The following is a 23,934-nucleotide window of genomic DNA, read 5'->3' on the forward strand; positions in this document are numbered from 1 at the left end:
TTATAGAAGAAGGTTCTAAATTTTTTTTAGTGATAGATGCTAATTATTTTTTTTATTATTTAAACATGACTTTTGCCTATATTCTACACAAATTTAAAAATAAAAATAACAGCAGACATCTTAATTTATCTGAATATGTCCTCGTTTCTGTAGAATCATTTTTAGTTCGGAATAAATTATAAAATTTGAGAGGAAAATAGTGAACAAATCTATTGGACAATATAATTATTTATTTCGTATTCTTCGCAACGGTAGGTCAAATTGAACTTAATAATTAAAAAAGGTTTACCAAAATTCGAATATGTATACTACAATAAATATGACAAGATTAATGAGACAAAAATAAACAAAGATCCAATATAGAAGGGTATTTAAATATATTTTATTTGAAGGAGGTAAAGAACTCTGAAAAATAAGTGGTAATAGTATATTTATTTCTTTATTCTAAAACTTTTAAAACTAATTATAATTTTTTATTCCATTATATAATTCATTGTAAGCATGTAATATTGTATTGAATTTAATAAACTTTTTGCAGACGTATGTTGAGTAATTTGAAACAGCTTCCTCTAAACTAAAATGTTTCATTCTATTGTTTAGTGGTATTTTCTACCCTTAGTACCTGTTGAAAGATGAAAGAATGTAAATTAGTTAAGAAATGAAGATTCGAAACATAATTAAATTTAACTTTAGAATTATTGTAGTGAAAATACAATTCCTTTATTCGACTTTATACAGTTTGTAAGCATTACGGCAAACGCACTTTAAATTTTAATAAAAAATTTATAAGTAAATTAATTATTCAATTTACTATTTCGAGCAACCAATTTTTATAAGGTGTCTGGGAAAACTTATTCCATTAAAAATGAAATCAAAGACAGTATAAGTGAAAATTCCCAAAGCAACAAAATTGCCCAAAAAAAATTTTCTATATTACCTTTATTTTTCTTGGAAACATGCTTCTCTGCAATCTTATTTTGCTTTTTCATTGGCTCAGTATTACAAAGTTTATCGCTAGTTGGCTGCTCCTTTGCATTTGTGGAGGATTCTTTATTAACGTCTGAATTATTCTCATTTTTCTTATCACCTGAAACAGCAGACAACACAATTCCAGCATTTGAAATTTTTTCTTGGATAGTACCACGTTTACAGTCGTCAATAAATTCGATGGTTATTTGCTTGATGGTCTTCTTCATAACTGCCTCTATTGCCATAATAGACTTAGCAACTTTATCTGATTTTGTTTCTTTTACATCTTTTTTATCATCATTTCCCGGCTGAGCAAAGAAACCTAATACTTTAGAAAGAAGGCCTGCTTGGTCAGGCATTCTAACCTCCTTATCAACTGCTTCATTTACTAAAATACTATCGTCAGTATTCTTAGTAACGCCACCTGTATGTTTGACTGAAACATTGTCCTTGATTTGGAAATTATTCTCTACACCACTCTTGCAATTCGAAAACATCTTACAAGGGGTTTTCGGAATCCTCACAGTTTCTAAGCTTTTCTTCAACTTAATTTCCTCCGCATTAGTGACAGCTGTTGTAGAGTTAATTTCTTCTCTTTTCTCAATTTCCTTAATAATTTCGACATTCATTTTGTCATCTTTGTTCGGTTTAACAACTTCATTGGCGCTTATAGTTAAGCTGGATTTATCCACATTAGAGACAATAGCCGTTGTTCTACTATCTACTCTCTTCTCTATTTCCTTACTAAAATCTACATTAATCTTTTCATCTTCCTTTGGTTTCGCAACTCCACTGGAACTTGCGTTAATATTTGTGTTCTCACGTTCATAAGTACTTTTGTTGTTTGTAACTGTAGTACTTGATATCTTCTCATTAACTGTATCAAGTGTTACAGTTGGTTCTTCTTCTTTCTTCTTTGGTTCTGGTACTTCACGTGGAGTAGCAGGAGTACTGGGGGATTCTGATGTAATATTTAACTTGGATATCTCTACATCACTGACAGATGTCGTTGCTGTAGTGACTTCCTTCTTCATTACTTCCTTACTAAAGTCCACATTACTCTTTTCATCTTCCTTCGGTTTGGAAACTCCGCTGGAATTTATATTAATATTTGTGTTCTCACGTTCATAAGTACTTTTGTTGTTTGTAACTGTAGTACTTGATATCTTCTCATTAACTGTATCAAGTGTTACAGTTGGTTCTTCTTCTTTCTTCTTTGGTTCTGGTACTTCACATAGAGTAGCAGGACTACTTGGAGAATTTAATGTAATATTCAACTCGGATTTATCCACACTAGTGACAGAAGTCGAGTTTGATCTGACTTCCTTCATCAGTACTTCCTTACTAAAGTCTACATTAATCTTTTCCTCTTCCTTCGGTTTAGCAACTCCACTGGAATTTATATTAATATTTGTGTTCTCACGGTCATATGTACTTTTGTTGTTTGTAACTGTAGTACTTGATATCTTCTCATCTTTTGCTTGAAGAGATGCAGAGGGTTCGACGTCTTTGTTCTTGGCTTCTGGTGAAATAGTTGGCGTTTCAGGATTAATAGCAGAACCTGAGGTAATATTTAACTTGGTTGTCTCTTCATTAGTGACAGTAGTCGTTGTGCTAATTTCTTCTCTCTTATCTACTTCCTGGCTAAAGTTTCTAGTGCAGTTAGATAATTCTGGAGAAGCAAAAATTTCCTTGTCGTCATCTTCTTTGGGTTTGGCAACTCCACTGGTGTTCACATTAATGTTTGTGTTCTCCTGTTTATATTCACTTACGGTGTTTGTTACTGCAGTGGTTGACAATCTCTCATCTTTTACTTGAAGAGATACAGAGGGTTCGACTTCTTTGTTCTTGGCTTCTGGTGAAATAGTTGGCGTTTCAGGATTAATAGCAGAACCTGAGGTAATATTTAACTTGGTTGTCTCTTCATTAGTGACAGTAGTCGTTGTGCTAATTTCTTCTCTCTTTTCTACTTCCTGGCTAAAGTTTACATTCAATTTTTCATCTTCCTTCGGTTTAGCAACTCCAGCTGCGTTAACATTGATATCTGTTTTCTTGTGTTCATATTTACTTTGGCTGTTTGTAAGTTCAACCGTTGAGGATACCTCTCGTTTTTCCTGAATGGATAAAGAAAGTTTGTCTTCATCGATAGTATCACCGGACGCTTTGTTGGTTGTTGTTGTGTATGTCACAGGTTCGTTTCCAGTGCAGTTAGATAATTCTGGAGAAGCAAAAATTTCCTTGTCGTCATCTTCTTTGGGTTTAGCAACTCCACTGGTGTTCACATTAATGTTTGTGTTCTCCTGTTTATATTCACTTACGGTGTTTGTTACTGCAGTGGTTGACAATCTCTCATCTTTTACTTGAAGAGATACAGAGGGTTCGACTTCTGGTGAAATAGTTGGCGTTTCAGGATTAATGGCAGAACTTGAGGTAATATTTAACTTGGTTGTCTCTTCATTAGTGACAGTAGTCGTTGTGCTAATTTCTTCTCTCTTTTCTACTTCCTGGCTAAAGTTTACATTCAATTTTTCATCTTCCTTCGGTTTAGCAACTCCAGCTGCGTTAACATTGATATCTGTTTTCTTGTGTTCATATTTACTTTGGCTGTTTGTAAGTTCAACCGTTGAGGATACCTCTCGTTTTTCCTGAATGGATAAAGAAAGTTTGTCTTCATCGATAGTATCACCGGACGCTTTGTTGGTTGTTGTTGTGTATGTCACAGGTTCGTTTCCAGTGCAGTTAGATAATTCTGGAGAAGCAAAAATTTCCTTGTCGTCATCTTCTTTGGGTTTAGCAACTCCACTGGTGTTCACATTAATGTTTGTGTTCTCCTGTTTATATTCACTTACGGTGTTTGTTACTGCAGTGGTTGACAATCTCTCATCTTTTACTTGAAGAGATACAGAGGGTTCGACTTCTGGTGAAATAGTTGGCGTTTCAGGATTAATGGCAGAACTTGAGGTAATATTTAACTTGGTTGTCTCTTCATTAGTGACAGTAGTCGTTGTGCTAATTTCTTCTCTCTTTTCTACTTCCTGGCTAAAGTTTACATTCAATTTTTCATCTTCCTTCGGTTTAGCAACTCCAGCTGCGTTAACATTGATATCTGTTTTCTTGTGTTCATATTTACTTTGGCTGTTTGTAAGTTCAACCGTTGAGGATACCTCTCGTTCTTCCTGAATGGATAAAGAAAGTTTGTCTTCATCGATAGTATCACCGGACGCTTTGTTGGTTGTTGTTGTGTATGTCACAGGTTCGTTTCCAGTGCAGTTAGATAATTCTGGAGAAGCAAAAATTTCCTTGTCGTCATCTTCTTTGGGTTTGGCAACTCCACTGGTGTTCACATTTATGTTTGTGTTCTCCTGTTTATATTCACTTACGGTGTTTGTTACTGCAGTGGTTGACAATCTCTCATCTTTTACTTGAAGAGATACAGAGGGTTCGACTTCTGGTGAAATAGTTGGCGTTTCAGGATTAATGGCAGAACCTGAGGTAATATTTAACTTGGTTGTCTTTTCATTAGTGACAGTAGTCGTTGTGCTAATTTCTTCTCTCTTATCTACTTCCTGGCTAAAGTTTACATTCACTTTTTCATCTTCCTTCGGTTTAGCAACTCCAGCTGCGTTAACATTGATATCTGTTTTCTTGTGTTCATATTTACTTTGGCTGTTTGTAAGTTCAACCGTTGAGGATACCTCTCGTTCTTCCTGAATGGATAAAGAAAGTTTGTCTTCATCGATAGTATCACCGGACGCTTTGTTGGTTGTTGTTGTGTATGTCACAGGTTCGTTTCCAGTGCAGTTAGATAATTCTGGAGAAGCAAAAATTTCCTTGTCGTCATCTTCTTTGGGTTTGGCAACTCCACTGGTGTTCACATTAATGTTTGTGTTCTCCTGTTTATATTCACTTACGGTGTTTGTTACTGCAGTGGTTGACAATCTCTCATCTTTTACTTGAAGAGATACAGAGGGTTCGACTTCTTTGTTCTTGGCTTCTGGTGAAATAGTTGGCGTTTCAGGATTAATGGCAGAACCTGAGGTAATATTTAACTTGGTTGTCTCTTCATTAGTGACAGTAGTCGTTGTGCTAATTTCTTCTCTCTTTTCTACTTCCTGGCTAAAGTTTACATTCAATTTTTCATCTTCCTTCGGTTTAGCAACTCCAGCTGCGTTAACATTGATATCTGTTTTCTTGTGTTCATATTTACTTTGGCTGTTTGTAAGTTCAACCGTTGAGGATACCTCTCGTTTTTCCTGAATGGATAAAGAAAGTTTGTCTTCATCGATAGTATCACCGGACGCTTTGTTGGTTGTTGTTGTGTATGTCACAGGTTCGTTTCCAGTGCAGTTAGATAATTCTGGAGAAGCAAAAATTTCCTTGTCGTCATCTTCTTTGGGTTTAGCAACTCCACTGGTGTTCACATTAATGTTTGTGTTCTCCTGTTTATATTCACTTACGGTGTTTGTTACTGCAGTGGTTGACAATCTCTCATCTTTTACTTGAAGAGATACAGAGGGTTCGACTTCTGGTGAAATAGTTGGCGTTTCAGGATTAATGGCAGAACTTGAGGTAATATTTAACTTGGTTGTCTCTTCATTAGTGACAGTAGTCGTTGTGCTAATTTCTTCTCTCTTTTCTACTTCCTGGCTAAAGTTTACATTCAATTTTCATCTTCCTTCGGTTTAGCAACTCCAGCTGCGTTAACATTGATATCTGTTTTCTTGTGTTCATATTTACTTTGGCTGTTTGTAAGTTCAACCGTTGAGGATACCTCTCGTTTTTCCTGAATGGATAAAGAAAGTTTGTCTTCATCGATAGTATCACCGGACGCTTTGTTGGTTGTTGTTGTGTATGTCACAGGTTCGTTTCCAGTGCAGTTAGATAATTCTGGAGAAGCAAAAATTTCCTTGTCGTCATCTTCTTTGGGTTTGGCAACTCCACTGGTGTTCACATTTATGTTTGTGTTCTCCTGTTTATATTCACTTACGGTGTTTGTTACTGCAGTGGTTGACAATCTCTCATCTTTTACTTGAAGAGATACAGAGGGTTCGACTTCTGGTGAAATAGTTGGCGTTTCAGGATTAATGGCAGAACCTGAGGTAATATTTAACTTGGTTGTCTCTTCATTAGTGACAGTAGTCGTTGTGCTAATTTCTTCTCTCTTATCTACTTCCTGGCTAAAGTTTACATTCACTTTTTCATCTTCCTTCGGTTTAGCAACTCCAGCTGCGTTAACATTGATATCTGTTTTCTTGTGTTCATATTTACTTTGGCTGTTTGTAAGTTCAACCGTTGAGGATACCTCTCGTTCTTCCTGAATGGATAAAGAAAGTTTGTCTTCATCGATAGTATCACCGGACGCTTTGTTGGTTGTTGTTGTGTATGTCACAGGTTCGTTTCCAGTGCAGTTAGATAATTCTGGAGAAGCAAAAATTTCCTTGTCGTCATCTTCTTTGGGTTTGGCAACTCCACTGGTGTTCACATTTATGTTTGTGTTCTCTTTTTTATATTCACTTACGGTGTTTGTTACTGCAGTGGTTGACAATCTCTCATCTTTTACTTGAAGAGATACAGAGGGTTCGACTTCTGGTGAAATAGTTGGCGTTTCAGGATTAATGGCAGAACTTGAGGTAATATTTAACTTGGTTGTCTCTTCATTAGTGACAGTAGTCGTTGTGCTAATTTCTTCTCTCTTTTCTACTTCCTGGCTAAAGTTTACATTCAATTTTTCATCTTCCTTCGGTTTAGCAACTCCAGCTGCGTTAACATTGATATCTGTTTTCTTGTGTTCATATTTACTTTGGCTGTTTGTAAGTTCAACCGTTGAGGATACCTCTCGTTTTTCCTGAGTGGATAAAGAAAGTTTGTCTTCATCGATAGTATCACCGGACGCTTTGTTGGTTGTTGTTGTGTATGTCACAGGTTCGTTTCCAGTGCAGTTAGATAATTCTGGAGAAGCAAAAATTTCCTTGTCGTCATCTTCTTTGGGTTTGGCAACTCCACTGGTGTTCACATTAATGTTTGTGTTCTCCTGTTTATATTCACTTACGGTGTTTGTTACTGCAGTGGTTGACAATCTCTCATCTTTTACTTGAAGAGATACAGAGGGTTCGACTTCTTTGTTCTTGGCTTCTGGTGAAATAGTTGGCGTTTCAGGATTAATGGCAGAACTTGAGGTAATATTTAACTTGGTTGTCTCTTCATTAGTGACAGTAGTCGTTGTGCTAATTTCTTCTCTCTTTTCTACTTCCTGGCTAAAGTTTACATTCAATTTTTCATCTTCCTTCGGTTTAGCAACTCCAGCTGCGTTAACATTGATATCTGTTTTCTTGTGTTCATATTTACTTTGGCTGTTTGTAAGTTCAACCGTTGAGGATACCTCTCGTTCTTCCTGAATGGATAAAGAAAGTTTGTCTTCATCGATAGTATCACCGGACGCTTTGTTGGTTGTTGTTGTGTATGTCACAGGTTCGTTTCCAGTGCAGTTAGATAATTCTGGAGAAGCAAAAATTTCCTTGTCGTCATCTTCTTTGGGTTTGGCAACTCCACTGGTGTTCACATTTATGTTTGTGTTCTCTTTTTTATATTCACTTACGGTGTTTGTTACTGCAGTGGTTGACAATCTCTCATCTTTTACTTGAAGAGATACAGAGGGTTCGACTTCTGGTGAAATAGTTGGCGTTTCAGGATTAATGGCAGAACTTGAGGTAATATTTAACTTGGTTGTCTCTTCATTAGTGACAGTAGTCGTTGTGCTAATTTCTTCTCTCTTTTCTACTTCCTGGCTAAAGTTTACATTCAATTTTTCATCTTCCTTCGGTTTAGCAACTCCAGCTGCGTTAACATTGATATCTGTTTTCTTGTGTTCATATTTACTTTGGCTGTTTGCAAGTTCAACCGTTGAGGATACCTCTCGTTCTTCCTGAATGGATAAAGAAAGTTTGTCTTCATCGATAGTATCACCGGACGCTTTGTTGGTTGTTGTTGTGTATGTCACAGGTTCGTTTCCAGTGCAGTTAGATAATTCTGGAGAAGCAAAAATTTCCTTGTCGTCATCTTCTTTGGGTTTGGCAACTCCACTGGTGTTCACATTAATGTTTGTGTTCTCCTGTTTATATTCACTTACGGTGTTTGTTACTGCAGTGGTTGACAATCTCTCATCTTTTACTTGAAGAGATACAGAGGGTTCGACTTCTGGTGAAATAGTTGGCGTTTCAGGATTAATGGCAGAACTTGAGGTAATATTTAACTTGGTTGTCTCTTCATTAGTGACAGTAGTCGTTGTGCTAATTTCTTCTCTCTTTTCTACTTCCTGGCTAAAGTTTACATTCAATTTTTCATCTTCCTTCGGTTTAGCAACTCCAGCTGCGTTAACATTGATATCTGTTTTCTTGTGTTCATATTTACTTTGGCTGTTTGTAAGTTCAACCGTTGAGGATACCTCTCGTTCTTCCTGAATGGATAAAGAAAGTTTGTCTTCATCGATAGTATCACCGGACGCTTTGTTGGTTGTTGTTGTGTATGTCACAGGTTCGTTTCCAGTGCAGTTAGATAATTCTGGAGAAGCAAAAATTTCCTTGTCGTCATCTTCTTTGGGTTTGGCAACTCCACTGGTGTTCACATTTATGTTTGTGTTCTCTTTTTTATATTCACTTACGGTGTTTGTTACTGCAGTGGTTGACAATCTCTCATCTTTTACTTGAAGAGATACAGAAGGTTCGACTTCTGGTGAAATAGTTGGCGTTTCAGGATTAATGGCAGAACTTGAGGTAATATTTAACTTGGTTGTCTCTTCATTAGTGACAGTAGTCGTTGTGCTAATTTCTTCTCTCTTTTCTACTTCCTGGCTAAAGTTTACATTCAATTTTTCATCTTCCTTCGGTTTAGCAACTCCAGCTGCGTTAACATTGATATCTGTTTTCTTGTGTTCATATTTACTTTGGCTGTTTGTAAGTTCAACCGTTGAGGATACCTCTCGTTTTTCCTGAGTGGATAAAGAAAGTTTGTCTTCATCGATAGTATCACCGGACGCTTTGTTGGTTGTTGTTGTGTATGTCACAGGTTCGTTTCCAGTGCAGTTAGATAATTCTGGAGAAGCAAAAATTTCCTTGTCGTCATCTTCTTTGGGTTTGGCAACTCCACTGGTGTTCACATTAATGTTTGTGTTCTCTTTTTTATATTCACTTACGGTGTTTGTTACTGCAGTGGTTGACAATCTCTCATCTTTTACTTGAAGAGATACAGAGGGTTCGACTTCTGGTGAAATAGTTGGCGTTTCAGGATTAATGGCAGAACTTGAGGTAATATTTAACTTGGTTGTCTCTTCATTAGTGACAGTAGTCGTTGTGCTAATTTCTTCTCTCTTTTCTACTTCCTGGCTAAAGTTTACATTCAATTTTTCATCTTCCTTCGGTTTAGCAACTCCAGCTGCGTTAACATTGATATCTGTTTTCTTGTGTTCATATTTACTTTGGCTGTTTGTAAGTTCAACCGTTGAGGATACCTCTCGTTCTTCCTGAATGGATAAAGAAAGTTTGTCTTCATCGATAGTATCACCGGACGCTTTGTTGGTTGTTGTTGTGTATGTCACAGGTTCGTTTCCAGTGCAGTTAGATAATTCTGGAGAAGCAAAAATTTCCTTGTCGTCATCTTCTTTGGGTTTGGCAACTCCACTGGTGTTCACATTAATGTTTGTGTTCTCCTGTTTATATTCACTTACGGTGTTTGTTACTGCAGTGGTTGACAATCTCTCATCTTTTACTTGAAGAGATACAGAGGGTTCGACTTCTTTGTTCTTGGCTTCTGGTGAAATAGTTGGCGTTTCAGGATTAATGGCAGAACCTGAGGTAATATTTAACTTGGTTGTCTCTTCATTAGTGACAGTAGTCGTTGTGCTAATTTCTTCTCTCTTTTCTACTTCCTGGCTAAAGTTTACATTCAATTTTTCATCTTCCTTCGGTTTAGCAACTCCAGCTGCGTTAACATTGATATCTGTTTTCTTGTGTTCATATTTACTTTGGCTGTTTGTAAGTTCAACCGTTGAGGATACCTCTCGTTCTTCCTGAATGGATAAAGAAAGTTTGTCTTCATCGATAGTATCACCGGACGCTTTGTTGGTTGTTGTTGTGTATGTCACAGGTTCGTTTCCAGTGCAGTTAGATAATTCTGGAGAAGCAAAAATTTCCTTGTCGTCATCTTCTTTGGGTTTGGCAACTCCACTGGTGTTCACATTTATGTTTGTGTTCTCTTTTTTATATTCACTTACGGTGTTTGTTACTGCAGTGGTTGACAATCTCTCATCTTTTACTTGAAGAGATACAGAGGGTTCGACTTCTGGTGAAATAGTTGGCGTTTCAGGATTAATGGCAGAACTTGAGGTAATATTTAACTTGGTTGTCTCTTCATTACTGACAGTGGTCGTAGTGCTTATTTCTTTTTTCTTCTCGACTTCCTGACTAATGTCTACATTCATTTTGTCATCTTTTTTAGGTTTGGCTGCTTCATCTGCGTTTAGATTTTTTTTTGTTTTCTCTAATTCATATTGGCCTGTGGTGTTAGAAACTGATGTAGTTGAAGCTTCACTATGTTCTCCTTCAATTGACACTGTGTTGTTGACTTTTAATACTTCGTTTCTTAGTTCATTCTCAATTTTTTTTCTAAGATAATCTTCGAAAATTTTTTCATGGATTATAGAGCAACATGAATAACAACAGCAACAAGAATGACAGGAATCTTTACCGTTACAACTCATAATGAAACTTTTTATGTTTCCCTGTTTCTGCACCCTGATGTTTGTAACCCTAGTTTCTGAAAATTTTATAATCAGAATGTAGTTTTTATTTTATATATATTTTGTTATTTTTTATTTCTTATAGTATTAAGGGGTTATGCCACTCTAGGATTTTAAAAAAATCGATTTTTATTTTTTTGCATTAAATAGTCCCTTAGGGTATCAGAAATAACATATCGTAGTATTACGGCTAGGGAAAATCTCTAAGTAATTTATTTTCGTAGTTTCGTATTTTCGTAGCGACGAGGTCCTTTTGTTAGCGCGCTACGGGAGGTGATCTTTGAAGGATCTAGAGCAGGTATAAGGCTACTTTTCTGTCTAAACTATAGTCTATTCTACACAATTTGGCTTCACAAACAGTATGCAAGCGTCTGTTTCAGTAAGTTAGGCATAGTCAAGCATGTGAAGAGCATATTAACTTTAAACTTTAAACGCGATTATCTGAAAACTACATTTTTCGAGTTGGCCGCACTAACAACTCGTACAATTTTCAACCGATTAAGTTCAAACTTCACAAACATCTTTGAAAATATATTTTTTAAGGCATCACGTAGGATTTTTTTTTATTCTGTATTGTTCATTTGTTATTAACAATTTACTGACGATTTTTTGTAGAATTTAGAAAGGTTAACTTTAGAAGTGCGCCATTTGACCATGGATCAATACAATAAATAAAAAATTATATACTCAAGATATTTCAAAATTTACGGGAACAGTTGGTGCGGCCACGGACCATATGCGCCACAGAGATGTCGACGGAAAACCCCAACAGCGTCGCCATTTTTCATTAAATTATTATGAAAATTTATATTTTTAAACTTCAAAAGATGTACAATAAACTCCTCATATTCCAATTTTAATTGACTTTATAAATTCTCTGCAAAAAATTCACAAAAAATGCCTATTTTTTCGGTTTCTAGAGTGGCATAACCCCTTAATCAAAGTAATGTTAAATTGTTAATACATTGAGTGGAATATTTAAAAATATGCTAATAATATGAATAATGTTCACTTTATTGCTATTGATTTTAAATCCCTCTGTTAAACTAAATAAATATCTTTTAAAGTAAATTATAATTTATAAATTGATTGCTACTCACTTTTGGTTGTTTACTTCAAACCGTAGACTGAATGTCGTCCTACAAGTTGCTCTAGTATTTAAATGATCATTGATCAATTAACTATGTTGTCTATTTTAGTTTTTAATGTTGTTTTAATGAAATCGAACAGTTACAATTTAACTGAATTTTTTCTATTGGTGATATTGATTGCCAAATTGTAGTTTATCTTTTGGCTGTAGGGAAATTTCGACCTCATTTATTATGTTCTTTTGTATTTGTTATCAATCTAATTATACATAATTGAAACAAACAAATATGCATTAGCGCCTTAGGGTTTCATATGACAGGTAATATTGTCTTAAGACCTAGAGCCTAATGAGTTCATTTTTTAAATAAACCGGCTTTATTTATATTTTTTTTAAGAAATTGTATTATTTGTAAAAACATATATTTTTAAACAAATTTTTAAAATGCATATTTATGATTATGAATTTATATTCAATAGAACTTTGATATTTTTCTTTTTGACAGAACTTATTTTCTGCTTTTTTCGTATAATTTAATTCTAACATTACAATAAAATTACTAAATTAGGCAGTTTGAAAAGAAGAATGTATGTGTTTGTCAATTAACATAATTTACTAAAGAAGACAATGTTAATGATTTTTTTCGTAATTAACATGATTTGTAATTAATCTTTTGTTAGAAATGGAAATAAAAGCAATTAAATAATAATTATTCATTTTAAACTGTATTTAAAAGTTTTCCTATAGTTTTAATATTAACTGAATTGACAAGAGTATTATTGAAATTTTTGTTTCTTAATAGAAATAAGGAAAATAATAATGAACTCTAGTACCACGTGAATCATGAAAGATTTATTAAACATTACAGATTTACACAGGAGCATTTTCGGTATTTTATATAATTATATGCATATGATTGTGCCTTTGGTCCTTAAGTCGGGTGGGCTCTAGGCAAGTCTATTTTTATGCAGCTTAAATAATTTATAAATCTTTATTTTGCGTAGACATTATATGTATTTCTCAATATAGCATTTTATGTATATATATTAATAGAATATCTTTATACTAGGAGACTTATAATTCATATATTATATATAGTATTTATAATATATATACGATTTTCTTCTCCCATATTTAAAAAAAGCAATGACACAAGTTTTTTGCTAAATTCACTTAAAACTTTAAAATTAAAGAAATTTCTCGGTCATTGTATATTGAATAATTTGTGACATAAATGTCCCGCAATAATTATGCATTAATTTCTTATTTTTTTTTTGTAATTTTTTACAATAATAGTAAAAAATACGCTATATTTTCATTTTTCTTATTATTTCTCACAATATAATTAATATTTTTTTTCTTTTCTTTTTTTTTGCAAGAAATGTAACAATTCAAAAAACAGTCAGTATTTTTTTCCATATTATATAAATAAAATATTCCTCATATTTATCAAGATCGAATAATTATTATTACAATTTATCTTTAAATAGTACAATAATATAAGTTACGCCTATAATGTAAATAATTATTATAAATATACACAATGAAAAAATTGTTAAGAAATTGTAATTAAATAATTGAAAAAATGTACAATATATAACCTGATGATAAAAAAAAGAATTCAAATCTTGCCGTCGCTCAAATCAAAAACAATATTTTAGAGTCTCTCTCGTGAATTATTGTGCTTTTTGTTTTGTTTTGTGTGACAGCAAGATGAAATATTTTCACTCAAAGAAAAAAAACACCATTAAGCAGTGTCGACGTTTTTTTATCTTAAAATTTGCAACTTAGAAATTTTCTCTAAGTCTTTGAGTTTTAACAGCGAGCAACATGAGAAGAATACTTAAATTTTCTTTGTTTATTTAATTTTTTTTTAATGGGACAACGATATATCCACTTTTTTAATTCATAACAGAGTGTAATTTTTCTTTCAATAGAAATCTATTTATAATTTTTTTTTCTTTTTATAATCATAGTACAATCTATCTGCACAAAAATGTTTAGAAGCGACATTCAAGGGTAAACATTTTTCTTTTTTTTTTTGATGGAAGCAAAGCAAGATTTTTTTTCTGTTTCACTTTACAAAGAAAAGCACTGGACGGGCTGGCGTAGTAAAGACTAGCGAAAAAATGCTAGTCTGTCTAGCAAAGAGAATATTTTATTAAAAACAAATTCGATTTATTTGCCATTAGGCCAAGGTACAATATATATATCAATGCTATTTAGCTTTTTTTATCGAAGAGTATGATATTAAAGCTCGACGCGAGGAAATATCGAACTAAATTCATACGTAGAGATGTGCTTGTTTTTTTAAAGCTTTTTAGTTTTTTAAAAAAAATTTTTCTTTCTTAAAATGTCTGCCCTCTTTTTCGCAGTGTCAAGAATTTTACTTTGCTCAGAGTTCGTCAAAGATAAATCGACACTTATTCACTGTCCCTTTCTATCTTCCACCATAAATTGATCCACTATTTTTTGCATTGATTCACGAAGCTCGTCTGCACCGCTGGAGACACCTCCTAATCCCGCCGTTGTTACTACTCGCGTCGTTCTCGTTATTCTGAAAATTAGCAAAAAGAGAATTAGGCTTTAAATTTTTTTGATAATTAACAAAGGGGAAAATTTTATTAATTTTTTGTTTATAATTTTTAAATTATATTTAAAGACAGGAAAAAACGGGTTCGACTGCGAAGGGTAAATAAAGGAGTGGGGACAATGGGAGTGAGAGAGAAAAACCGCAATGTACCTAATTTTTCTGTAATTAACATCAAATAATTAATAGTAAAAATAGTAATATATATAATTTTATTTTGTTAAAAGTCAGTTTTTAAAAAATATATATATATATAATTTTATGTAAAATATTTTATTTTGTATAAAAAATACAGGGCTCGAACTAGATCCGTAAATCCCATAAACGTCCATAAATTTGCTTCAAGTCCACAAAAGGCAGTTTTTTTGAAAAATGATCCCTAAAGTCCGTAATTTCATTGAAAAAGAACAAAAAGTTCATAAATTGTTCGATATAATTTGAAGAATTTTAGAACAATTATAAATGATTGCAGAAAAAATCAATTATTTTCAAAAGTTTATAAATAATAAAATTCTTCTCTGAAATTCAATTATTTTCAAAAATATTTAATCAAATTCTTGTCAAAATTTCAATTATTTTCAAAACTTTTCTCAAATTTAATGATTTTCAATATCTACTATTTTAATAAAATTTTCCAAAAGAATTCCATTTTCAAAAAAAATTTAAATAAAATTCTACGCAAACATTCAATCATTTTCATAAATAGTAAAATTTTTTACAGGAATTCAATTATTTACAAATTTTTTATTTTCTTCGCAATAATTCAATTATTTTCATAAATAGTAAATTCTCGTAGAATTTACTAATAAAAATTGTTTTAAAAATGAATTTCAGTTAAAATTTTAAATTATAATTTAATATTAAAAGTAGTATAACTTAGATTTTTAAAAATAATTGAATTTTGAAAAAGTTTTAAATTTAAATAATTGAAATTCTTAATTTTTCATATTTGTAACAAACAATTCTACAGGATTAATTCTTTTGAAAAAGTTAAATTGAATTTTAGTTGAAATTCTTTCAAGTTTTTATTTTCCAATATATATTTAATTGAAAAATTTCCGAATAATTGAAATTTTATAAAATTGAATTTGAAGCAAATGAATTTAAAAATTCTCAAAGAAATTTTTCAAAAATTATTAAAAATAATGGATTTATAGAAGAATTTAAGTTAAAAACACTAGAAAAAAATTTAATTTTGGAGAAGTTAAAAATTATTGCAGAAATTCAATTATTTTTAAAACTAATAAAATTGTACGCAAACATTAAATTATTTTCATAAATAATAAAATTTTTTACAGGAATTCAATTATTTACACAATTTTTTTTTATAAATTTCTTCGTAATAATTCAATTATTTTCATAAATAATAATAGGTATTCAATTATTTTCGCAAATAATAAAATTCTTTTAGGAATTCAATTATTTTTATAAATAATGAAACTCATTGCAGAATTTCAATTATTTTTAATGCAATTTTAATCGAATTCCTCGAAAAATGTAATTACATTTCATATTCTTAAAAATTTTATTAAAATTCGCCTAAGGAATTTAATTATTTAAAAATTTGTTGATACAATTTTTTATGAGAATTTAATTTTAAGAAACATTAAATTAATAAATTATTTATTTTTGTATTTAAATAATTGAATTCTCGTAGAATTTACTAATAAAAATTATTTTAAAAATTAATTTCAGTTAAAATTTTAGATTGTAATTAAATATTAAAAGCATTACAACGTGGATTTTTAAAAATAATTGAATTTTGAAAAGGTTTCAAATTAAAATTCTCAAAGAACTTTTTCAAAAATTATTAAAAATAATGGATTTATAGAAGAATTTAAGTTAAAAACACTAGAAAAAAATTTAATTTTAGAGAAGTTCAAAATTATTGCCGAAATTAAATTATTTTCAAGAGTAATAAAAAATTCTTCTTAAGAGGATTCAATTATTTTTACCAATAATAAAACTCATCGCAGAATTTCAATTATTTTTCATACAATTTTAATTGAATTCCTTGAAAAAGAAATTATTTTCATGCATGTTGTAATAAAATTCGACAAAAGAATTCAATTATATAAAAATTGGTTGATAAAATTCTTTATGAGAATTCAATTTTGAGAAACATTCAATTGTTCAACAAATTATTTACTTTTATTTAAATAAAGGAATTATAGTAGAATTTTTTATTAAAAATTGATTTAAAAATGAATTACAATTGAAATTTTAGATTATAATTGAATATTAAAAGCAATATAGCGTGAATTTTTAGAAATAATTGAATTTTGAAATTATTTTTTTTTGGAAAAAGTTTAATTTTGATTTTTTTTATATTATTTAAAGTTTTTATTTTCTAATATGCATTTATTTGAAGAATTCAGGAATAATTGAAATTTCGTGAAATTGAATATTGTAAATAATATTAAATACTTTCACTGGTTCGAGCCCTGAAAAATACTAAATTTTATTTTTTAAAGTTTAAAATAGAAAAACTTAAAAGAAAATTATGAACTACCTTTCATTTGTTTCAGGATCAATTTCTGTCGTTGTTGTTTCCATGTAGGAAGGTTCGCTTTGTTGTAAAAAGTCAGATTCTGTCGAAAAGAAAAATTTTTATTGAATAGATGAAAATAATATTAAAGTTAAAAAATTAAAATTTTCATTTTGACTTGTTATACACTTAAGACAATTACAACTTAGTACCTCTCAATTTTTTACATCATGCCCAAAACAAAATAAAAAGAAAAAGGGGAATGGGATAATATTATACTAGACACAAATAAAAAAAGTGACAAAACATTGCTAATACAATTTTACAATACATTTTTTTCAATATATCGCATTTTTAGTCAAAAATTTCATCAAATCTTGAATATTTTTATTGTAAATCATTTATCGTCAATTTATTTAAATTAGGAATATTTATAGATTCCTTAATCTACTTTTAAAATGATAATTAAGATACGAAATACAAAAAAAATTAGAGATACATTTCGAAATGTTGTTTTAAAATACATTTGAATGAAATACACTTTACAATGCGTTTTTAAAATTAAAAAATTTTTCGAATATTTGTGTTAAATTTTCTTCGACTACATTTGACTAAATATGCAGATTTTTTTTTCGAGAAAATATTATGCCAAATTGAATTTTTATTATTTGATATCAGTATATATAAGTAGTGCTACACGCAGCGAGCTCGTGTAAAGCGCTGACAAAAGCTGCTGATTGAGGCATTTAGCAGTTTAATAATTGTATATATATATAGTATATACGAAGATTATATTCAATCTTCTTCATAAACAAAATCATAACTCAACTATATATCATGGTTGTTTATTTCAAGGGGCATATTCTAACTACAATTATATGTTAGTGTTGTTAGACGAATTATTAAAAAAATCTACTATGGAAATTTAAAAAAAAACCTGTATTTAGTTTGGTTACTTTTTTTAAAGAAAAATTGTCTACTTGCTACATTATTAGATTAAAGCAAATTTAATATTCTCTAAGGTAAAAATAATATTTTACTGTCGTCTAAATATTATTAGTAATACTGGATTTAATAATAATTAATAATAATTAATAATAATTAATTATAATTAATAATTACTAATAAATTAAAAATTGCTGAGTTATTATCTTAGTAGTACATTGATATAAAGAAAAAAGGAATTTTTTTCCAGCGAGTGCTATAAATAAATAAAAAATTAAGTGCTCTCAAAGTGAATATACCTACTTTTCAACTTGAACATAAAATTAACTACATAATTATTGCAGATTATTTATTTTGGGATGAGCCAAACGAAAAGGAACACGAGAAATATTCACATTCGCCTAACAACCCTAACGTCATCATACCTAATAATGTTCGTTGGTCCCTCTACACTTTAGCTTTATCTTGAGATGCTCATGTAGAAGCTAAAAAAAATATATTGAAAACAAAAAACTAAGGAGTAATTGTTTGTTTTTAAATAAAATTGTAAAAAATTTGTTGAACAGTAGTTTTACTTGTATAACTGCGTGCAAAGTGTAAAAAGACATTCCTTGGGATCTTTTTCTTTCATGTTTATTTATTATTATTATTTGTATTTTTTTTTTTGTTAAATTATTTGTGCATAATTGAAAATGAACATGCTTGTTTTTACGGGGGTAATAAAAATCATGCAGCTTGCAGTTTTAGATAAAACCGTTTTACCTGAAAGAACAGAAAAAAATTTTCGCCACAGTTTAGTGGAACCAACTGTTGCATAGTATTGACTGGACCTTTAAATAGTAATTGAATTTAATCAAATATGCTTAGTTAATAATTTACTGGGATTGTTTGCTTTTTTTGATTGACGAGTGTTACTTTCTAAATCTGGCCACGAAACTTACTGATTATATACTATTTTCTGGTGTGTTCTATTTGGACGATTAGTTTTATTAATGTTTGATCTATTTTCTAATTATGCTGCTCTTTATTGGGGAAATTGGGAAATTTGGGGAGTCGATTAGATAATACCTTTGGCACAACTCACTTTTATTTTTTATTTGTAATTTTCTGCTTATTAAATTTTACTTTAAACTTTACCTCCAATTTACCTTTCATTTTCTACATTTTGTTATTAGTTAATAGAACCAGAATCGTATACAAGAAACTTTGACTTTGACTTGTAATTTTACACCTCTCAATTTTGAGAAATCCTTTTCCCAACATTCAATTTTCTACATAATTGCAAATTTCTACTTCTGATACTTTCTACTTCACATATTATACATTTGTTCGCGAATTACCTGAATCATCTAATTATCTTCATCTTATCATCAACTATTTTCTAACTTTCATATTTTACTTTCAATATTCTCTGTTCTACTTTGTTCTACTTCTTCTTTGTCTTACTCTATATTCTACTCTTTAAACTCTACTTTCTACCCGCCTTTTGTCAATTTCTATCGTTCACATTCTTAAAATTCTATTTTCTACTTCTTAGATTTAACAATAAAAAAAATTGTTTTTAATTTCTACTTTCTACTTCCTGTTTGTAACTTTCCGTATCTCAGTTTCCACTTCTTATATTCGACAATTAACTTCACACGACCTACATTCGAATTTCTACAACCCATTTTTATTATTTTGTTCGATTTTGTTTTCTATTTTACATAGTTTTGTAATTATAATAATTTTCAGTTTTCCTCTAATTATTATTATTTCTTTTCGTTATTGTTTTCGTATATATATGTAAGAGGTATAAAATAGAAAGTGGTTTATAGGAATTAAAATGTAGAAAGTAGAATATTAATAAATATAGTATAATGCTAAATACAGGAAATAGATTCAGAAATTAGTGGGAAGTAGAAAATGGGAAATGGGAGGTAGAAAGTAGAAAGTATTACCTAGAAAGTAGAATTCAACATATAAAGATAGTGGATTGTGTAAAGTGCAAATTTGGTATGTCGAAAGTAAATAGAAAATAGAAAGTGGAAAATGGAATAAACGTAGTGGAAAGTAGAAAGTAGGATATGGAAGGTGGAAAGACGAAAATAAAAAGTATTATCTAAAAAATAGGATGTAAATATTGGATTGTGTAAAGAAGGATGTAGAAAGTGATTTAAACTCGGTGGGAAAAGAGAGATGGAAAGTAAAAAGTAGAAAGTAGAAAGTGGGAGGTAGAAAGTAGAAAGTATTACCTAGAAAGTAGAATTCAAAATATAAGGATAGTGGATTGTGTAAAGTGCAAATTTGGTATGTCGAAAGTAAATAGAAAATAGAAAGTGGAAAATGGAATAAACGTAGTGGAAAGTAGAAAGTAGGATATGGAAGGTGGAAAGACGAAAATAAAAAGTATTATCTAAAAAATAGGATGTAAATATTGGATTGTGTAAAGCAGGATGTAGAAAGTAAAAAAAGGGACAAGAAATTATTTTAACTCAGTGGGAAATGGGAGATGGAAAGTGAGAAATGGAAGGTAGAAAGTAGGATATGGGAGGTGAAAAGTCAAAAATAAAAAGTATTAAATATCTGGAAAGTAGGACAGAGTTGACACAAATATTTAATTTTATTTTTCCCTGACTTTTACCTGATTTCCAGCCAAATTTTTACTTTTTCCCTGACCCTAAAGAATATTCTGATTCACTCTAAAAATTATTTGTTAGGCACTCAAAAAAATTCTCTATTACATTTATTTACAAATTTCTTTCATTGTAAAACTATTCAAAAACATTAATAACTTCTTTTTTAAATAAATATTTAATCATTATTATTTTTCTGTATCAATTAAAATTTATCAAAACATTCAAATTTAAACCTTTTTGAAATTAAACAACTCACAAAAGTATTTGTTATAAAACATGAAGAAGGCGATCACTCCGAGTCGAAGACTCGGAGTAATCGCCTTCTTCAAGTTTTGTAATAATTTAAATTACCATAAAATTTTTCAAAAAAAAAAGTTAATTATTTACAAAAATCCTAATAAAATCCTTCGCAAGAATTCAATTATTTTTACAAATAGTAACATTTCTCAAAAAAATTCAATTTAAAAAAAAAATGTAATAAAATTCGTTGCAATCATTCAATTATTTTCATAAATAATAAATCGATTATTCGGTAATTCATTTTTAAATCAGTTTTTATTAGAAAATTCTAGAAGAATTTTATTAAGTATTTAAATACAAAAATAAATAATTTATTGAATAATTAATGTTTATTAAAATTGAATTCTCATAAAGAATTTTATCAAAAAATTTTTCAAAAATTGAATTCTTTTGAAAAATTATAATAAAATTTTTAAGAATAATTACATTTTACGAGGAATTCGATGAAAATATTGTATCAAAAATACTTAAAATCCTGCGATGAGTTTTGTTATTTATGAAAATAATTAAAATTTTCCCAAGAATTACAGTAAAATTTTTTTTAAATAACTGAAATTCGGAGAAGAATTTTATTATTTATAAAGATGCTTGAAATTTTCACAAGAATTTTTTTTTAAATTTTTGAACATAATTGAATTTTGTGAGAAGAATTTTATTAGTTTTGAAAATAATTTAATTCTTCCAACGAATTTTATTCATGTTTATAAAAATAACTGAATTTCTGGGATAAATTTTATTATTTATGTAAATAATTTAATTCTTGCAACGAATTTTTTCAAGTTTATAGAAGTAATTAAATTTCGGCGAAGAATATTTTTTTATTTATAAAAATAATTGAATTCTTGCGACGAATTTTATTATTTTTCAAAATAATTTAATTCTTCCAACGAATTTTATTCATGTTTATAAAAATAACTGAATTTCTGTGTAGAATTTTATTATTTATATAAATAATTGAATTCTTGCAACGAACTTTATTCAAGTTTATAAAAAAGTAATTAAATTTCGATGAAGAATTTTTTTTATTTATAAAAATAATTGAATTCTTGCGACGAATTTTATTAAAAATCTTTTTAAGTAATTGATATTATTCGAAAAATTTTATGAAATTTTCTATTTTAAATAATTGAATTCCTGTGAAATTTTGACAAGAATTTTATTAAAATTTTAAAAAATAATTGAATTTCTATGAAGAATTTTATTATTTATAAAGATAATTGAAATTTTGGCGAGAATTTTTTTTTAAATTTTTGAACGTATAATTGAATTTCTGCGAAGAATTCAATTTTTGTTAGTATTTGTAACTAAAATTCTTTTATCAATCTAGTATTTATGAAAATTGTAAAAATTATTCATTAAATAATTAATAATTCATAATTTAATTATAGTTCTTGAAAAATTAAGTTATTTAAAAAGAAATTATTAGCAAAAATAGAAAAAATTAAAGGTTTGGTATTAAAATTCGTGGTAATTTCTTAGTTTACGAGGCAAACAAAAAAAATCATCAATATTCAGAGTTTTCTCATGAATTTTAAAAATTCAATTCTTTCCAGTGCTTTTAATAAAAATCCTTGACTTTTCCCTGATTTCCCTAACCAATTTTACTTTCCCTGACTTTTTCCTGACTTCCCTGACCTGTGGCAACCCTGTAGGATTATAGATAGCGAAATATGGAATGTAGGAGAAAAGAAAAAGATTTTAAAAAGTAGAAATTAGATTAAAAAAAGTGAAAAGTAGAATTAAAAAAAGGAAAATAACTATAAAGAAAGTTAAAATTTAGAATTTAAGAAGCATGAACATTGAAGGCAGGAGCCAAAAGTAAAAAATAGAAAGTAAAATACAAAAAAACGTTACCTAATCAACCCCCTGTACTGCTGTGCAAAGTAAAAACCTACTAAGTCGCATTTGCCGTAAGGTTGAAAGTCGCTTACTATGCAAGCGACTTTCGCCTTAACGGCAAATGTGATTTACTAGGTTTTTACTTTAGACAACTCTATGACGCTCTCACATATTCTAAGTAATAACACAATCATACAGAAAATTAAAGAAAAAAACAAATTAATACATTTTTTTTTGTCAAAGGGATGAAGAGAATATCTGTGAAAAAAAATTGGTAAACAAAAGTAACATTAATTCGTACCCAGCGTGCCTTGGGGCATGGCTGGAAAATGTGTGGATGGCGTGCTGTAGGGTACGCGGCTCCAGGGCAACAATAACCGCAATGACGAGCATCATTACCGCGAATATCAGGACCATCCAAAAGAAGCAGCTTTCTTTACCTCCATTCTTCATCCTAGGCTTCGTTTTTACAAGAACGTTCTCTAAACTCGAACTGGCTGACTCTATTGAACTGTCTCTCGCTGTCACGTAAACATTATTTTTTATATTCTCTCCATATTTTTTTTTTTTTCAACTTTCGCTGATTTTTAATTTTTCAACTCTTTCATGTAATGCAATAAAATATCAGACGGTTATTCAAGGTACAACATTCATGAGTTTCTGAACATTTAAAATCGTGTTAGTTCATTCTGTAAAATGGAGCTAAAAATAAAAAGCTAAATACTGATAAATAAGGGAAAAATTCTCTTAGTTACAAAACATAAACCATATATCAAAAATATACCATAGTTTACCATAGTAAAGCTTTTCCCTTGAATAACCTTTCTTTTACTTTTCAGAACATTTATCAATGTAAACTTTTTCGTTAAATTAATTTATTATTGTGAAAATAAGAATCAAATTCTGATATTTTATTACACCGCCGCAGGAGTGAATTTACAAAGAATATTACTTTAAATGTCGATGATTATATGAATCGCCCAAGAAGCACATCCCGTGGCCAGAAGTATGGCGAAAAACCACACATAGTTTCACTCTTGACAAAAAGTTTTCTTTCTTTTGTTATTCATTATTATCCCAGCAAACCATAGAATAAAAATATCCAGTCGATGATTGGTGGAGTGATTTTTGTTTTTACATAGTCCGCATAAATTTCAAAGCCTTTTAAGACCTGTATGTATAAGTACAAGCGTCATTTTTCTGTCTCTTAATAAATAACACCTGAAAAGTAGCTTTAGCATATTTGTGCATTCATTTGCATTTCTTTGTGTTATTAAAAAAAACGCATGCAAATGATGATATTAGACA

General features: G+C 29.9%; 2 protein-coding genes across 20 annotated transcripts in view; both read right to left on the reverse strand.

Moving 5' to 3' along the window:
* Positions 1 to 420: 420 nt before the first annotated feature.
* On the reverse strand, positions 421 to 11,946 carry LOC122509140 (platelet adherence protein A-like). The gene is made up of 5 exons (XM_043622951.1): positions 11,860 to 11,946; positions 6,064 to 10,776; positions 2,436 to 2,530; positions 938 to 2,135; positions 421 to 622 (listed from the first exon to the last, which is right to left on the reverse strand). Exons 2-5 carry the CDS (start codon positions 10,718 to 10,720, stop codon positions 597 to 599), a joined length of 5,976 nt encoding a protein of 1,991 aa, XP_043478886.1. The 5' UTR covers positions 10,721 to 10,776; positions 11,860 to 11,946; the 3' UTR covers positions 421 to 596.
* Positions 11,947 to 12,676: 730 nt separating this feature from the next.
* Positions 12,677 to 23,934, reverse strand: part of LOC122509148 (ankyrin-2-like) — a 186,960-nt gene continuing 175,702 nt past the window's right edge. For 12 of the 19 annotated variants that reach the window (XR_006302307.1, XR_006302306.1, XR_006302305.1 and 9 more), the window contains 3 exons: positions 22,928 to 23,147; positions 16,949 to 17,027; positions 14,334 to 14,403 (listed from right to left, as the gene is read on the reverse strand). Coding sequence is in view for 5 of the 19 variants with exons in the window: in XM_043622970.1 (XP_043478905.1) it covers positions 14,274 to 14,403; positions 16,949 to 17,027 (209 nt within the window). In the remaining 14 variants the exon portion in view is untranslated. Of the gene's footprint in view, positions 14,404 to 16,948; positions 17,028 to 22,927; positions 23,148 to 23,578; positions 23,798 to 23,934 lie in introns of those variants that run through there. The other 7 variants (XM_043622970.1, XM_043622968.1, XM_043622966.1 and 4 more) reach the window with 2 other exon arrangements.

The sequence above is a fragment of the Leptopilina heterotoma genome, unplaced genomic scaffold (genome assembly GCF_015476425.1).
Source record: "Leptopilina heterotoma isolate Lh14 unplaced genomic scaffold, ASM1547642v1 Lhet_6, whole genome shotgun sequence".
NCBI classification, from domain to species: Eukaryota; Metazoa; Arthropoda; class Insecta; order Hymenoptera; family Figitidae; genus Leptopilina; species Leptopilina heterotoma.

Excerpts from the sequence above, each read along its gene's own strand:
- LOC122509140 (XM_043622951.1), bottom strand. The coding sequence starts at position 10,720 with ATGAGTTGTAACGGTAAAGATTCCTGTCATTCTTGTTGCTGTTGTTAT. Across the intron at positions 2,531-6,063 it reads CAAGTTAAATATTACCTCAG|GTTCTGCTATTAATCCTGAA; the intron begins GTTCTGCCATTA and ends ATATTACCTCAG. Across the intron at positions 2,136-2,435 it reads TTCAAGCAAAAGATGAGAAG|ATATCAAGTACTACAGTTAC; the intron begins ATATCAAGTACT and ends GTTAATGAGAAG.